Genomic DNA, 19,078 nt, shown 5'->3' with positions numbered 1-19,078 from the left:
TGCATGCTCTTTTTAATGATGACAAAGAAAAAAAAAATGGGTTCATGTCCCTTTAATGATATTAAGAATAAATATAAAATGTTAAAAGTATCCCTGTCACATTCCTAGCGGAGTTATACAGTCATTTGGGTACTTAAGACATTGATGTATACGCCCACCGGCAAATATGGATCAGGAATAAATGACATAATATGTGCTGGTGTCCTCTACATCGCTGAGGTGATGGATGATTGTTCTCCAATGTATTGATTAATGGCCGCTATTGACAGGAGCTGCCTGCTGGTACAGGCTATGTGTCATGGCAGCTGTATAAATATCTGTGTACAAAGAAATTCCCAGGGGTTTAGCTTCCTCATCAAATAAACCAGGGTTTTCCTATACCCCTAGGAGACCAAGCTGTCATGCAATTAGAATATCACACATGGCTATTGTAAACACCTACTTAATGATACTTTATATCAGTTCACTGGTTAGAGTTTGTGATCAAGCTGAAGGGAGCAGTATTAGAATTATGCCCCACAATAAATCCAAATTGTTCTATACTTTAGTAACTAAGACACCAGACAGTATGTGATAAACACATCAATACTGACAGAGCCATTAGGAAGTCGTTAAACATATTGCAGATCTGCGGAGGAGCAGCCATTACTTTGTTATGAACAGCTGCTTAACTTTATGGTAATACATAAGTCGGCAGATCACTTTCTTTTCAGAATCTGCCCTCTAACAAAAACAGGGATGCACACGTATATTAATATAAAGGTTGCTAGGAATGTTCATGCAAACACACTACACAGTTGTGAGGGCTTATCACTTGTATATTTAGGTGGAACATAGGAAGAAAAGCAAATTATATCCCAGGGATGTCCAACCCCTTCAAATGAGAGCCACATTGTGTTTGTTTTACACTGTCAAGTCAACACATTTCAAAAGCGATAGACCTACATTACAAGTGGAGCACAATCGAGATTAGGCGCGATGACTTATGTTTCACTCAGAACTGTACAAATTAATAATGCTCTGAATCAGGTATTACAAGTAGCTTTTACATTTGTTTAAACATAGAAACATAGATATTGATGGCAGATAAGAGCCATAGGCCCAGCAAGTCTGCCCGATATTACCTAGCAGTATAAACTTATCTAGTTTGTGAGGATAAGCCTTATGCTTGTCCCATGCATTTTTAAAGTCCCCCACAGTGTTGTCGCTACTACCTGTTGAGGAAGTTTATTCCATAAATCAATCACTCTTTCTGTAAAGAAGTGCTTCCTCAAATTACTGCTGAATCTACTACCCTTTAGCTTGAGATCATGGACCTCCTTGTTCTTGAATTTTCCATTTTATGTAAAATACCCACAGCCTCAGTTTTACTAAGCCCTTAAACACACTTGAAAGTTGCTATCATATCACCCTCTTTCCCTTCTCTCCTCTAAGCTATACATATTTAGGTCATTGAGCCTATCCTGGTAAGTTTTATTTTTTAGACCAGGTACCATTTGATAGCCTCCTCCTTTGCACAGATTCAAGTTTGTTAATATCCTTTTGAAGATATGGCCTCCAGAAATGCACACAATACTCAAGATGAGGCCTAACTAATGATCTATAAAGTGGCATAAGAACCTTACTATTTCTGCTGCAAATACCTCTACCATCACATCCAAGCATTTCTGCTAGCCTTAACTCGCTGCATTACTACAATTGTTTACTAAGTTTTAAATCATCTGAAATAATCATTCCCAAGTCCCTGTTCCTCATCTGTAACAGTCAGTAAAGTGTCATTTAGTCTGTAATTAACATTTGGATTTTTCTTCCCTAAATGCATTATTTTTACACTTTGCAGTGTTAAAACTTTAGATCCCAGTTGTTTGTCCAATCCTCCAATTGTTGTATATCACTTCTCATTTTGTCTACCCCCCCTGGAACATCCACTCTGTTACAAATTTTTGTATCATCTGCAAACAGATATACTTTCCCCTGTAGCCCTTTGCTGTTAACACAGATAAATATGTTAAACAAAACAGGCCCCAGAACTGACCCCTGAGGAACACCACTAGTAACAGCCCCCCTCTGCTGAATGAACTCCATTTACTAAGACACTATCACCTAGATTAGAGTTTTGCGTTAGAAGGGGTGGGTTAGCTACGCGTGTTTTTTTTCCCCCCGCACCTTTTAAACAACGCTGGTATTTAGAGTTCTCTGAAGGGCTGCGTTAGGCTCCAAAAAGGGGAGCGTAGAGCATAATTTACCGCCACTTCAACTCTAAATACCAGCGTTGCTTACGGACCGCGGCCAGCTTCAAAAACGTTCTCGTGCACGATATCCCCATATGAAACAATGGGGTAGTTTGAGCTGAAAAAAAACCTAACACCTGCAAAAAAAGCAGCGTTCAGCTCCTAACGCAGCCCCATTGTTTCCTATGGGGAAACACTTCCTAAGTCTGCACCTAACACCCTATCATGTACCTCGAGTCTAAACACCCCTAACCTTACACTTATTAAACCCTAATCTGACCGCACCCGCTATCGCTGACCCCTGCATTTTATTATTAACCCCTAATCTGCTGCTCCGTACACCGCCGCAACCTACATTATAGCTATGTACCACCTAATCTGCTGCCCCTAACATCGCCGAACCCTATATTATATTTATTAACCCCTAATCTTGCCCCCCCAACGTCGCCGCTACCCAACTACACTTATTAACCCCTAATCTGCCGACTGGACCTTGCCGCTACTCTAATAAATGTATTAACCCCTAAAGCTAAGTCTAACCCTAACTCTAACACCCCCCTAAATTAAATTTAATTTAAATCTAACGAAATAAAATAAACCTTATTAAATAAATGAATCCTATTTAAAGCTAAATACTTACCTGTAAAATAAACCCTAATATAGCTACAATATAACGAATAATTATATTGTAGCTATTTTAGCATTAATATTTATTTTACAGGCAACTTTGTATTTATTTTAACTAGGTACAATAGCTATTAAATAGCTACCTAGTTAAAATAAGTACAAAATTACCTGTAAAATAAATCCTAACCTAAGTTACAATTAAACCTAACACTACACTATCAATAAATTAATTAACTAAACTATCTACAATTATCTACAATTAAATCAACTATACTAAATTACAAAAAAACACTAAATTACAAAAAATAAAAAAAGATTACAAGAATTTTAAAACTAATTACTCTAAGCCCCCTAAAAAAATAACAAAGCCCCCAAAATAAAAAAATGCCCTACCCTATTCTAAATAAAAAGTTAACAGCTCTTTACCTTACCAGCCCTTAAAAGGGCCTTTTGCGGGGCATGCCCTAAAGAAAACAGGCTCTTTTGCATTTAAAAAAAACATACAATACCCCCCCAACATTACAACCCACCACCCACATACCCCTAATCTAACCCAAACACCCCTTAAAAAAACTAACACTAAGCCCCTGAAGATCTCCCTACCTTATCTTCACCACGCCGGGTATCACCGATCCGTCCAGAAGAGGGTCCGAAGTCTTCATCTTATCCGGCAAGAAGAGGTCCAGAAGAGGGTCCGAAGTCTTCATCCTATCCGGCAAGAAGAGGACATCCGGACCGGTAGACATGTTCATCCAGGCGGCATCTTCTATCTTTCATCCATCCGGCACGGAGCGGGACCATCTTGAAGCAGCCGACGCGGATCCATCTCTCTTCTTCCGGCGACTCCCGACGAATGAAGGTTCCTTTAAGTGACGTCATCCAAGATGGCGTCCCTCGAATTCCGATTGGCTGATAGGATTCTATCAGTCAATCGGAATTAAGGTAATAAAAATCTGATTGGCTGATTGAATCAGTCAATCAGATTCAAGTTCAATCCAATTGGCTGTTGGGGGGGTATTGTATGTTTTTTTAAAATGCAAAAGAGCTGTTTTCTTTGGGGCATGCTCCCGCAAAAGGCCCTTTTAAGGGCTGGTAAGGTAATAGAGCTGTTAACTTTTTATTTTAGAATAGGGGTAGGGCATTTTTTTATTTTGGGGGCTTTGTTATTTTTTTAGGGGGCTTGGAGTAGGTGTAATTAGTTTAAAATTCTTGTAATCTTTTTTTATTTTTTGTAATTTAGTGTTTGTTTGTTTTTGTAATTTAGTTTAGTTGATTTAATTGTAGATAATTGTAGATAGTTTAGTTAATTAATTTATTGATAGTGTAGTGTTAGGTTTAATTGTAACTTAGGTTAGGATTTATTTTACAGGTAATTTTGTACTTATTTTAATTAGGTAGCTATTAAATAGTTATTAACTATTTAATAGCTATTGTACCGAGTTAAAATAAATACAAAGTTGCCTGTAAAATAAATATAAATCCTAAAATAGCTACAATATAATTATTTGTTATATTGTAGCTATATTAGGGTTTATTTTACAGGTAAGTATTTAGCTTTAAATAGGATTAATTTATTTAATAAGATTTATTTTATTTCGTTAGATTTAAATTATATTTAACTTAGGGGGGTGTTAGTGTTAGGGTTAGACTTAGCTTTAGGGGTTAATACATTTATTAGAGTAGCGGTGAGGTACCGGTCGGCAGATTAGGGGTTAATAAGTGTAGTTAGGTAGCGGCGACGTTGGGGGGGGCAGATTAGGGGTTAATAAATATTATGTAGGTGTCGGCGATGTTAGGGGCAGCAGATTAGGGGTACATAGGGATAATGTAGGTTGCGGCGATGTGCTGTCGGCAGATTAGGGGTTAAAAAATTTATTAGAGTGGCGGCAATGTGGGGGGACCTCGGTTTTAGGGGTACATAGGTAGTTTATGGGTGTTAGTGTACTTTAGAGCACAGTAGTTAAGAGCTTTATGAACCGGCGTTAGCCCATAAAGCTCTTAACTCCTGACTTTTTTCTGCGGCTGGGGTCTTGTCGGTAGAGGGTCTAATGCTCACTTCAGCCAAGACTCTAAATACCAGCGTTAGAAAGATCCCATTGAAAAGATAGGATACGCAATTGACGTAAGAGGATCTGCGGTATGGAAAAGTCGCGGCTGGAAAGTGAGCGTTAGACCCTTTCCTGACTGACTCTAAATACCAGCAGGCGGCCAAAACCAGCGTTAGGACCCCTTAACGCTGGTTTGGACGGTTAACGCAGAACTCTAAATCTAGGCGTTTGTTTTCTGTCCTTAAGCCAGCATTCCACCCAGTTCGCAATTTTTGAATCTAGACCAAGGAGATACAGTTTGTTAATTAGTTTATTGTGTGAGACGGTGTCAAATGCTTTGCTGAAATCTAGATATGCTACATCAACTGCTCCACCCTTGTTCTAATACTTTTGTTGCATAATCAAAGAAGTCAATTTGATTAGTCTGATATGATCTCCCTTAAGAAAAACCATGCTGATTTTGGTCCTCTAAATTGTTTGTCTTTATGTAAGTCATAATTCTTTCTTTTAAGAGGCTTTCCATTAATTTCCCTACTACTGAAGTTTAAACTAACTGGCCTGTAGTTACCAGATTCTTCTGTACTGCCCTTTTTATGAATAGGTATTACATTTGCTATTCTCCAATCATCTGGTACAGCCCCTGTTAATAGTGACTGATTAAACAGATCAGTTAATGGGACAGTTAGCACTGATCAAAGTTCTTTTAAAACCATTGGAATATTATCAAGACCCACTGCCTTTTTAACATTTGTTTTTGATAATGCTAACAAAAATCAGAGGGCTATGCTATTTGCATTTTTTTACCTCATCCTCTGTAAAAAGATTACTGTTAAGCTTGTTTCTATTTCTTTCATGTAATTGGCAAGAGTCCATGAGCTAGTGATGTATGGGATATACAATCCTACCAGGAGGGGCAAAGTTTCCCAAACCTCAAAATGCCTATAAATACACCCCTCACCACACCCACAATTCAGTTTTACAAACTTTGCCTCCTATGGAGGTGGTGAAGTAAGTTTGTGCTAAGATTTCTACGTTGATATGCGCTTCTCAGCATTGTTGAAGCCTGATTCCTCTTAGAGTACAGCGAATGTCAGAGGGACGTGAAGGAAGTATCACTTATTGAATACGATGATTTCCCTAACGGGGGTCTATTTCATAGGTTCTCTGTTATTGGTCGTAAAGATTCATTTCCTACCTCCCTTTTCAGATCGACGATATACTCTCAATTTACCATTACCTCTACTGATAACTTTTTCAGTACTGGTTTGGCTATCTGCTATATGTGGATGGGTGTCTTTTGGTAAGTATGTTTTTTATTACTTAAGACACTGTCAGCTATGGTTTGGCACTTTATGCATTTATATAAAGTTCTAAATATATGTATTGTACTTATATTTGCCATGAGTCAGGTTCATGTATTTCTTTCTGCAGACTGTCAGTTTCATATTTGGGGAATATAAACATTTTTTAAGAAATTTATTTCTTACCTGGGGTTTAGTCTTTTTTTCAATTGACCATTTCTTGCAAAATGCGGGCGGTATTAGGCCCGCGGGTGCGTCAAATGCTAAACTTTATTGCGTCATTCTTGACGCGAGAATATTTTCTACGTCTAGACCTTTCACACGGTTGCGTCATTAGTGACGCAAGTGTGTCATTTCTGGTTATTTTTGGCGCCAAAAAAGTTTTAGTTAAGTTGTGTGTCATACTTGGCGCCAAATTTTTTCATTATTTCAATACCCCATTGACATTTGCCTCTTGCCTTTTTCTCTATCAGAGGGCTATGCTATTTGCATTTTTTTCCCATTCCTGAAACTGTGATATAAGGGAAATAGATAATTTTGCTTTATATGTTGTTTTTTCTCTTACATTTTGCAAGATGTCTCAATCTGATCCTGCCTCAGAAGTTTCTGCTGGAACAATGCTGCCTGACATCGGTTCTACCAAAGCTAAGTGCATTTTTTGTAAAATTGTAGAAATTATTTTGCCGAATGTCATTTGTAATAGTTGTCATGATAAACTTTTACATGCAGATAATGTATCCATCAGTAATAGTACATTGCCAGTTGCAGTTCCTTCAACTTCTAATGTGCACGATATACCTGTAAATTTTAAAGAATTTGTTTCTGATTCTATTATGAAGGCTTTGTCTGCATTTCCACCTTCTAATAAACATAAAAGGTCTTTTAAAACTTCTCATTTAGTTGATGAAATTTTCAAATGACCAACAACATAATAATTTATCCTCTTCTGATGAGGATCTATCTGATACAGAAGATCCTTCCTCAGACATTGACACTGACAAATCTACTTATTTATTTAAAATAGAGTATATGTGTTCTTTATTAAAAGAAGTGTTAATTACTTTGGATATTGAGATAACCAGTCCTCTTGACGTTCATTCTAATAAACGTTTAAATGCTGTTTTTAAACCTCCTGTGGTTTCTCCAGGAGTTTTCCCTACTCCTGAGGCTATTTCTGATATGATTTCTAAGGAATGGAATAAGCCAGGTACTTCTTTTATTCCTTCTTCAAGGTTTAAAAAATTGTATCCTTTACCAGCAAAATCTATAGAGTTTTGGGAAAAAATCCCCAAAGTTGATGGGGCTATTTCTACTCTTGCTAAACGTACCACTATTCCTATGGAAGATAGTACTTCCTTTAAGGATCCTTTAGATAGGAAGCTTGAATCTTATCTAAGGAAGGCCTATTTATATTCAGGTCATCTTCTCAGACCTGCAATTTCTTTGGCTGATTTTGCGGCTGCATCAACTTTCTGGTTGGAGAATTTAGCGCAACAGGAATTGGATTCTGACTTATCTAGCATTATTCGCTTACTGCAATATGCTAATCATTTTATTTGTGATGCCATTTTTGATATTATCAAAATTGATGTTAGATCCATGTCTTTAGCTATATTAGCTAGAAGAGCTTTGTGGCTTAAATCTTGGAATGCTGATATGACATCTAAATCTAGATTACTATCTCTTTCTTTCCAAGGTAATAATTTATTTGGTTCTCAGTTGGATTCTATTATTTCAACTCTCACTGGGGAAAGGGAGTTTTTCTGCCTCAGGATAAAACAAAATCTAAGGGTAAATCTAAGGCTTCTAACCGTTTTCGTTTCTTTCGTCAGAATAAGGAACAAAAACTCAATCCTCCCCCCAAGGAATCTGCTTCCAATTGGAAGCCTTCCTCCAATTGGAATAAATCCAAGCCATTTAGGAAACCAAAGTCAGCCCCTAAGTCCGCATGAAGGTGCGGCCCTCATTCCAGCTCAGCTGGTAGGGGGCAGATTAAGGTTTTTCAAGGATATTTGGATAAAATCTGTCCAAAATTAATGGATTCAGAGCATTGTCTCTCAAGGGTATCAAATAGGATTCAGAGTAAGACCTCCTGTGAGAAGATTTTTTCTCTCACGTATCCCAGCAAATCCAGTAAAAGCTCAGGCTTTTCTGAAGTGTGTTTCAGTGAATGACTTTCAGATGGTGACTATAAGGACTATTCTTCCTTTTGTTCAGCGAGGACATTATATGTCCACAATAGACTTGCAGGATGCATACCTTCATATTCCGATTCATCCAGAACATTATCAGTTTCTGAGATTCTCTTTTCTAAATAAGCATTACCAATTTGTTGCTCTTCCATTTGGCCTAGCAACAGCTCCAAGAATCTTTTCAAAGGTTCTGGGTGCCCTACTCTCTGTAATCAGAGAACAGGGTATTGCAGTGTTTCCTTATTTGGATGATATCTTGGTACTAGCTCAGTCTTTACGTACTGCACAATCTCACATGCATCAACTAGTGTTGTTTCTTCGGAAACATGGTTGGAGGATCAATTTACCAAAAAGTTTCTTGATTCCTCAGACAAAGGTCACCTTTTTTGGTTTCCAGATAGATTCAGTGTCCATGACTCTGTCTCTAACAGACAAGAGACGTTTAAAATTGGTTGCAGCCTGCCGGCACCTTCAGTCTCAGTCATTCCCTTCAGTGGCTATGTGCATGAAGGTTTTAGGTCTCATGACTGCAGCATCGGATGCAATCCCCTTTGCTCATTTTCACATGAGACCTCTACAGCTTTGTATGCTGAACCAATGGTGCAGGGATTATACAAAGATATCACAATAAATATCCTTAAATCCCAATGTACGACACTCTCTGACGTGGTGGATAGATCACCATTGTTTAGTTCAAGGGGCTTCTTTTGTTCGGCCAACCAGGACTGTGATCACAGCAGATGCGAGTCTTTCAGGTTGGGAGCTGTTTGGGGACCTCTGACAGCACAAGGGGTTTGGAAAGCTCAAGAGGCGAGATTACCAATAAATATTTTAGAACTCCGTGCAATTCTCAGTTAAAGAGAGAACCGTTCATTTGTTTTCAGACAGACAATATCACAACAGTGGCATATGTCAATCATCAGGGTGGGACTCACAGTCCACAAGCTATGAAAGAAGTATCTCGGATACTTGCTTGGGCGGAATCCAGCTCCTGTCTAATCTCTGCGGTGCATATCCCAGGTGTAGACAATTGGGAGGTGGATTATCTCAGCCACCAGACTTTACATCCAGGGGAGTGGTCTCTCCATCCAGATGTATTTTCTCAGATTGTTCAGATGTGGGGTCTGCCAGAGATAGATCTCATGGCCTCTCATCTTAACAAGAAACTTCCCAGATACTTGTCCAGGTCCAGGGATGTTCAGGCGGAAGCAGTGGATGCGCTGACACTTCCTTGATGTTATCATCCTGCTTACATCTTCCCGCCTCTAGTTCTCCTTCCAAGAGTGATCTCCAAAATCATCATGGAACAATCATTTGTGTTGCTGGTGGCTCCAGCATGGCCACACAGGTTTTGGTATGCAGATCTGGTTTGGATGTCCAGTTGCCCACCTTGGCCACTTCCATTACGGCCAGACCTACTATCTCAAGGTCCGTTTTTCCATCAGGATTTTAAATCATTAAATTTGAAGGTATGGAAATTGAATGCTTAGTACTAAGTCATAGAGGTTTCTCTGACTGAGTGATTAATACTATGTTACAAGCTCGTAAATCTGTCTCTAGAAAGATTTATTATAGGGTTTGGAAGACTTACATTTCACGGTGTTCTTCACATAAATTCTCCTGGCATTCTTTTAGAATTCCTAGAATTTTACAGTTTCTTCAGGATGGTTTGGATAAGGGTTTGTCTGCAAGTTCCTTGAAAGGACAAATCTCTGCTCTTTCTGTTTTATTTCACAGAAAGATTGCTATACTTCCTGATATACACTGTTTTGTACAGGCTTTAGTTCGCATTAAGCCTGTCATTAAATCAATTTCTCCTCCTCTGAGTCTTTATTTGGTTCTGAAGGCTTTACAGGCTCCTCCATTTGAACCTATGCATTCTTTGGACATTAAACTACTTTCTTGGAAAGTGTTGTTCCTTTTGGCCATCTCTTCTGCTAGAAGAGTTTCTGAGCTATCTGCTCTTTCTTGTGAGTCTCCTTTTCTGATTTTTCATCAGGATAAGGCAGTTTTGCGGACTTCTTTTCAATTTTTACCTAAGGTTGTGAATTCTAACAATATTAATAGAAAAAATGTTGTCCCTTCCTTGTGTCCTAATCCTAAGAATTCTTTGGAAAGATCCTTACATTGTTTGGATGTGGTAAGAGCTTTGAAATATTATGTGGAAGCTACTAAAGATTTCAGGAAGACTTCCAGTCTATTTGTTTTATTTTCTGGTCATAGGAAAGGGCAGAATGCTTCTGCTATTTCCTTGGCTTCTTTGTTGAAACTTTTGATTCATCAAGTTTATTTGTAGTAGGGTCAGGCCCCGCCTCAGAGAATTACAGCTCATTCTACTAGATCAGTCTCCACTTCGTGGGCTTTTAAGAATGAAGCTTCAGTTGATCAGATTTGCAAATCGGCAACATTTACTAAATTCTACTGTTTTGATGTATTTGCTTCTTCGGAAGCAGTTTTTGGTAGAAAAGTTCTTCAGGCAGCTGTTTCAGTTTGATTCTTCTGCTTTTGATTTAAGTTTTTTCCTTTCAATTATGATTCAATTCAATTAGGATTAATTTTTTCAGCGGAAAATGGCTGTTTTTATTTTATTCCCTCCCTCTCTAGTGACTCTTGAGTGGAGATCCACATCTTGGTTATTGCTATCCCATACGTCACTAGCTCATGGACTCTTGCCAATTACATGAAAGAAAACATAATTTATGTAAGAACTTACCTGAAAAATTCATTTCTTTCATATTGGCAAGAGTCCATGAGGCCCACCCTTTTTATGGTGGTTATTATTTTTTGTATAAAGCACAATTATTTCAAATTTCTTTTGTTGATGCTTTCTACTCCTTTCTTTAATCACCCCACTGCTTGGCTATTCATTAAACTGAATTGTGGGTGTGGTGAGGGGTGTATTTATAGGCATTTTGAGGTTTGGGAAACTTTGCCACTCCTGGTAGGATTGTATATCCCATACGTCACTAGCTCATGGACTCTTGCCAATATGAAAGAAATTAATTTATCAGGTAAGTTCTTACATAAATTATGTTTTTTCATAGCATCCCTTAATGTAGACATTTTATCTTCACAATCTTTTGTGAAAACAGAACAGAAGTAATCATTGAGACAATCTGCAATCTGCTTATCTCCTTCTATTATTCTACCATCAACTGATTTCAATGTTACTATTTCTACCTTATTTTTTCTTCTTTCACTGATATATCTAAAGAATGTTTTGTCCACATGTTTTACTGACTATCTTCTCTTCTGCATGAGCTTTAACCTTCCTAATTAACTGCTTAGTTTTTTTTTGTTGGAGTCTCCATATTTTCATATCATCATCTGCTTGTGTGTGTCTGTATATTAGCTATCTTTTTTTGTCTTTACAGCATGTGCTACTTCTTTGGAAAACCAAATTGGTTTCCAATTTCTTTTACTTTTACAGACATGTCTAATACAGTGTGTGGTTGCATCTAAAATGGCACCTTTCACAAATTCCCGCTGTTTTTGAACCCCTGTAATAAGAGTTTTCCCTTTTAAATAGTTTTTTAGGTATTCTCCCATTAATGAAAAATCTGCCTTCCTAAAGTCTAAAACTTTTGTTTGAGTCTGATAGTTATTTTGATAGTTATTTTGAGTGGGAAGTGGTAGTAATGAGTTAATTGCATTACAAGTCATCTGTTAAATTTTGCGCTTGTGATCAATCCAAAATACCATTTAACAAAACCTGATATATTAAAGCTTACTACTGTGCATAGAAAAAACACATTAAAATTATATGAAAATAATTGAATGGGGGATTAGACTAAATACATAGGAAACAAAAGCTACAAAAAGAAAAATGTTTTGGAGAAGATTTATAGCCAGATTACAAGTGGAGCGGTATGTAATGCTCCCACTCGAACGCTAAGTCAGGGTGGCCTTCTAGCACTATTCATTAGTATCAACAAAATTGTTAGTTACCCTTTGGGACACAGCTCTTTTTTTTTTTTAGAGATTTTGCGAGTTACGTGTTACGTCACACGTTTATTGTATCAATAATAATAATAGTTTACTTCAGGTCTTAAAAAGCACTACATTTTACAGTGGTATTATGGATTGCGCTTGAGCACAATGCTTAACTCACCTCTTTTAATATGAGAGCAATAAGTTCGCTGATACTACTAACTGCACTAACCATTAAACCTGTAGGGCGTGACAAAAATATTTTAGTCTAGTTGGGATGATTTGTACCAGATTGTGTATTATTCTCTGTACAAGGCCTTGCAAAATATAACGCACCCGTTCTATTGATTGCACTCCACTTGTAATCTAGCCCTATTTATACTTGTAAAGTGAGATGACATAGGGCCCGATTATGAAAAGCTCTCTGGGCTTGTGAAAGTCTATAAGAAATCTCACAAGAACTATGACACCCCTGTCATAATTATCTAAAGGCAGTTTTTACCTTGAGAACAATGTGTTTGTTTGTTTTTTTTAAACACATTTACAAGAAAACAAAGCATAATTTTTAAAAGAAGTAAATGGCAAATCTCTATCTAGACAAGGGAAGTTTAATTTTTACTTTACTGTTGACCCCACATTAAGTATTACTCCATTTCATAAATAATGACACAGACACTGAAGTGGGTGAAAAAAGGCCGCAGCCCGCATTTATTAAATTAAGTTAAAACTTAACCAAAACCTAAACTTCTCATAAAAGTGCTTGCCCCACTCCACATCACGTGCCTTCCACTGGCACTCCGCCAGGCACGCCCCCCATCAATAACCTCTGCCCTTACATGAGGAGGTACCAGTTTACACAATTAATTAAAACTTAAGGCTAGCACCCGCCACTGCTCGAACTACCTTCGAGCACCACCCCACAGGGCTAAGGCTGTTTTCACCCCTTCGCTCAGGTTGAAATTAAAGAGGTGGAGCCCCACCTCATTGAGGTGAACTCCATCCTTCAGGAAGAAACATTTTCCTGACTCCCCCTCAAACTCCAGGTGCCGGATTCCAAAACCACCTAACCTAGCCACAAAGCTTGTGACCATCCTATTAACTTTCCTCCTCGAAGCTTCCAACCTTCTTATATCCCAAGATGACCTCCAGCATAGCCGTCATTCAATGTCCGACCATACAACCAACAACTTCGGAAACAACTCTTTCAACCTAATCAACCCCCACCTGATCCTATCCACTAATTCTTTCTGAGCCATGAAACCCAAATCGTTGCCCCCCGCATGAATGACCAAGATATCGGAGGGCCAAAATAACCTAGCCTTATCAATCACCTGCCCCACTACCTGGTCCCACCTCAAGCCCCACACCCCAAACCATTTAACTACGACTTGATCTGCCGAACAATTCAACTGAGTCCCTGAATCCTTCACTGCTGCCGCCTTCCTCGCCCAATAAATGTAAGAATGGCCCACAATCCAACAGTGAAGCGGACCTGCTAAAACAAAAAACAACTGTAACTCCAACCCTGGTCTAACATACAATTTAAAACAATCAGATCCCCACCTCCCAATCCTTTTTACCACACTATCACTCAACCCTAAATTCATTGCCTCAGTTGCTGCCCCAATCCTAAAGGAATGGCAACCAAACTCACTTCCATCCACACCCACCTCGCCAAGCACCTTCCTCATCACTGCCCCATTAGGTAGGGAGACCATACACCTCCATGTTACATTAGGGAGGTTACGTGGAGAGATCATATACCTCAATGTTACAGTAGGGGTTTACATAGGGAGACCATACACATTCATGTTAAATTAGGGGGTTACGTGGAGAGACCATACACCTCCATGTTACATTAGGGGGGGAGGTTACGTGGAGAGACCATACACCTTCATGTTACATTAGGGGGTTACGTGGAGAGACCATACACCTCCATGTTACATTAGGGGAGGGGGAGGTTACGTGGAGAGACCATACACCTCCATGTTACATTAGGGAGGGTTACGTGAGGAGACCATACACCTCCATGTTACATTAGGGAGGGTTACGTGAGGAGACCATACACCTCCATGTTACATTAGGGGGTGTTACGTGGAGAGACCATACACCTCCATGTTACATTAGGGGTTAGGTAGGGAGACCATAAACCTCCATGTTACAGTAGGGGGGTTACGTAGGGAGACCATAAACCTCCATGTTATAGTAGCGGGGGGTTATGTTGAGAGACCATAAACCTCCATGTTACAGTAGGGGGATTACGTGGAGAGACCATAAACCTCCATGTTATAGTAGGGGGATTAGGTAGGGAGACCATACACCTCCATGTTACATTAGGGAGGTTACGTGGAGAGATCATATACCTCAATGTTACAGTAGGGGTTTACATAGGGAGACCATACACATTCATGTTAAATTAGGGGGTTACGTGGAGAGACCATACACCTCCATGTTACATTAGGGGGGGAGGTTACGTGGAGAGACCATACACCTTCATGTTACATTAGGGGGTTACGTGGAGAGACCATACACCTCCATGTTACATTAGGGGAGGGGGAGGTTACGTGGAGAGACCATACACCTCCATGTTACATTAGGGAGGGTTACGTGAGGAGACCATACACCTCCATGTTACATTAGGGAGGGTTACGTGGAGAGACCATACACCTCCATGTTACATTAGGGGTTAGGTAGGGAGACCATAAACCTCCATGTTACAGTAGGGGGGTTACGTAGGGAGACCATAAACCTCCATGTTATAGTAGCGGGGGGGGGGGGTATGTTGAGAGACCATAAACCTCCATGTTACAGTAGGGGGATTACGTGGAGAGACCATAAACCTCCATGTTACAGTAGGGGGATTTTTTTGAGAGAACATAAACCTCTATGTTATAGTAGGGGGGTTACGTAGGGAGACCATACACCTTCATGTTACATTAGGGGGATTACGTGGAGAGGCCATAAACCTCCATGTTACATTAGGGGGTTACGTAGGGAGACCATAAACCTCCATGTATAATTATTTTGAGGATAGATAGATAGATAGATGATAGATAGATAGATAGATAGATAATAGGATGGACCTACAACCTGTACTAATAAAAGTCACCCCTGCATTAGGATTGTAAACATTCTGCACACACATATGTATAGACTGGCTTTTATTGGCCCCCATCCAGATCTTGGGCCCTGGTGCGACTGCAACTGCTGCACCAATGGTAATTTCGCCCCTGTGTAAAAGGTTTAATGTTTTCTTCAAATACAAACCAAAGTCTTGTAAGAGAGATTACATGTAATGTTCAAGTTCTTTTCTGTGCCATGGACATATGAACAGAAACAGACTGCCTTTTAATAATATTCAGATATTAAAACGACAATAACATGGTTCTCCTAAACCAAATTTATTAATATATTATATAATTTATTTATGAAGCGCCAACATATTGTGCAGCTCTGTCCATGGATACAATTCATTTAAATAAAACAATAAAAGACTTGTACGAGACAGGACAAAATTTACAAACACATACAGCAGGGATTGAGGGCCCTATTCCCGTGGGAATTTACAATCTAGAAAATTCATCTTGTCAGATTTTCTGTTCAGTGACCATAAAACCTCCATGTTACAGTAGGGGGGTTATGTAGGGAGACCATACACCTCTATGTTAAAGTAGGGGGTTAGGTAGGGAGACCATACACCTACATCTTACATTAGGGGGTTACGTATGGAGACCATAAACCTCCATGTTACATTAGGGGATTACGTAGGGAGACCATAAACCTCCATGTTACAGTAGGGGGGTTACATAGGGAGACCATAAACCTCCATGTTACAGTAGGGAGGGTTATGTTGAGAGACCATAAACTTCCATGTTACAGTAGGGGGGTTACGTTGAGAGGACATAAACCTCTATGTTACAGTAGGCGGGTTACTTAGGGAGACCATACACCTTCATGTTACATTAGGGGGATTACGTGGAGAGTCCATAAACCTCCATGTTACATTAGGAGGTTATGTAGGGAGACCATAAACCTCCATGTTACAGTAGGGGGATTATGTTGAGAGACCATAAACCTCCATGTTACAGTAGGGGGTTACGTTGAGAGACCATAACCCCTCCATGTTACAGTAGGGGGATTAGGTAGGGAGACCATACACCTCCATGTTACATTAGAGAGGTTACGTGGAGAGATCATATACCTCAATGTTACAGTAGGGGTTTACATAGGGAGACCATACACATTCATGTTACATTAGGGGGTTACGTGGAGAGACCATACACCTCCATGTTACATTAGGGGAGGGGGAGGTTACATGGAGAGACCATACACCTCCATGTTACATTAGGGAGGGTTACATGAGGAGACCATACACCTCCATGTTACATTAGGGAGGGTTACGTGAGGAGACCATACACCTCCATGTTACATTAGGGGGTGTTACGTGGAGAGACCATACACCTCCATGTTACATTCGGGGGTTACGTAAGGAGACCATAAACCTCCATGTTACAGTAGGGGGGTTACGTAGGGAGACCATAAACCTCCATGTTATAGTAGCAGGGGGGTTATGTTGAGAGACCATAAACCTCCATGTTACAGTAGGGGGTTACGTTGAGAGACCATAAACCTCCATGTTACAGTAGGGGGGTTATGTAGGGAGACCATACACCTCCAGGTTACATTAGGGGTTTATATGGAGAGACCATACAGCTCCATGTTACATTAAGGGGGTTACGTGGAGAGACTATAAACCTCCATGTTACAATAGGGGGGTTACGTTGAGAGACCATAAACCTCCATGTTACAGTAGGGGGGTTACGTAGAGAGACCATACACCTCCATGTTACATTTGAGAGGTTACATGGATAGACCATACACCTCCATGTTACAGTAGGTTGTTATGTGGAGAGACCATATACTTCCATGTTACTGTAGGGGGTTACGTGGAGAGACCAAACACCTCTATGTTACATTAGGGAGGTTATGTGGAAAGACCATAAACCTCCATGTTACATTAGGGGGTTACGTAGGGAGACCATAAACCTCCATGTTACAGTAGAGGGGGTTACGTAGGGAGACCATAAACCTCCATTTTATAGTGGGGGGGTTACGTTGAGAGACCATACACCTCCATGTTACATTAGGGGGTGTTACGTGGAGAGACCATACACCTCCATGTTACATTAGGGGTTAGGTAGGGAGACCATAAACCTCCATGTTACAGTAGGGGGGTTACGTAGGGAGACCATAAACCTCCATGTTATAGTAGCGGGGGGGGTATGTTGAGAGACCATAAACCTCCATGTTACAGTAGGGGGATTACGTGGAGAGACCATAAACCTCCATGTTACAGTAGGGGGATCTTTTTGAGAGAACATAAACCTCTATGTTATAGTAGGGGGGTTACGTAGGGAGACCATACACCTTCATGTTACATTAGGGGGATTACGTGGAGAGGCCATAAACCTCCATGTTACATTAGGGGGTTACATAGGGAGACCATAAACCTCCATGTATAATTATTTTGAGGATAGATAGATAGATGATTGATAGATAGATAGATAGATAGATAGATAGATAGATAGATAATAGGATGGACCTACAACCTGTACTAATAAAAGTCACCCCTGCATTAGGATTGTAAACATTCTGCACACACATATGTATAGACTGGCTTTTATTGGCCCCCATCCAGATCTTGGGCCCTGGTGCGACTGCAACTGCTGCACCAATGGTAATTTCGCCCCTGTGTAAAAGGTTTAATGTTTTCTTCAAATACAAACCAAAGTCTTGTAAGAGAGATTACATGTAATGTTCAAGTTCTTTTCTGTGCCATGGACATATGAACAGAAACAGACTGCCTTTTAATAATATTCAGATATTGAAACGACAATAACATGGTTCTCCTAAACCAAATTTATTAATATATTATATAATTTATTTATGAAGCGCCAAATTATTGTGCAGCTCTGTCCATGGATACAATTCATTTAAATAAAACAATAAAAGACTTGTACGAGACAGGACAAAATTTACAAACACATACAGCAGGGATTGAGGGCCCTATTCCCGTGGGAATTTACAATCTAGAAAATTAATCTTGTCAGATTTTTTGTTCAGTGACCATAAAACCTCCATGTTACAGTAGGGGGGTTATGTAGGGAGACCATACACCTCCATGTTAAAGTAGGGGGTTAGGTAGGGAGACCATACACCTACATCTTACATTAGGGGGTTACGTATGGAGACCATAAACCTCCATGTTACATTAGGGGATTACGTAGGGAGACCATAAACCTCCATGTTACAGTAGGGGGGTTACATAGGGAGACCATAAACCTCCATGTTACAGTAGGGAGGGTTATGTTGAGAGACCATAAACTTCCATGTTACAGTAAGGGGGTTACGTTGAGAGAACATAAACCTCTATGTTACAGTAGGCGGGTTACTTAGGGAGACCATACACCTTCATGTTACATTAGGGGGATTACGTGGAGAGTCCATAAACCTCCATGTTACATTAGGAGGTTATGTAGGGAGACCATAAACCTCCATGTTACAGTAGGGGGATTATGTTGAGAGACCATAAACCTCCATGTTACAGTAGGGGGTTACGTTGAGAGACCATAACCCCTCCATGTTACAGTAGGGGGATTAGGTAGGGAGACCATACACCTCCATGTTACATTAGGGAGGTTACGTGGAGAGATCATATACCTCAATGTTACAGTAGGGGTTTACATAGG

General features: G+C 39.7%; 1 protein-coding gene across 1 annotated transcript in view; it reads left to right on the top strand.

Annotated features, from left to right (window-relative positions):
• LOC128648791 (oxysterol-binding protein 2-like) overlaps window positions 1-19,078 on the top strand; it is a 731,192-nt gene that overhangs the window by 591,400 nt on the left and 120,714 nt on the right. The window contains 1 exon segment of the mRNA XM_053701658.1: window positions 10,588-10,594. Within this exon segment, the coding sequence (XP_053557633.1) occupies window positions 10,588-10,594 (7 nt within the window).

This window comes from Bombina bombina, chromosome 2 (assembly GCF_027579735.1).
Source record: "Bombina bombina isolate aBomBom1 chromosome 2, aBomBom1.pri, whole genome shotgun sequence".
NCBI lineage: Eukaryota > Metazoa > Chordata > Amphibia > Anura > Bombinatoridae > Bombina > Bombina bombina.
Note: the sequence above shows the minus strand (reverse complement) of the source record. Positions and strands in the feature narration are given on the sequence as shown.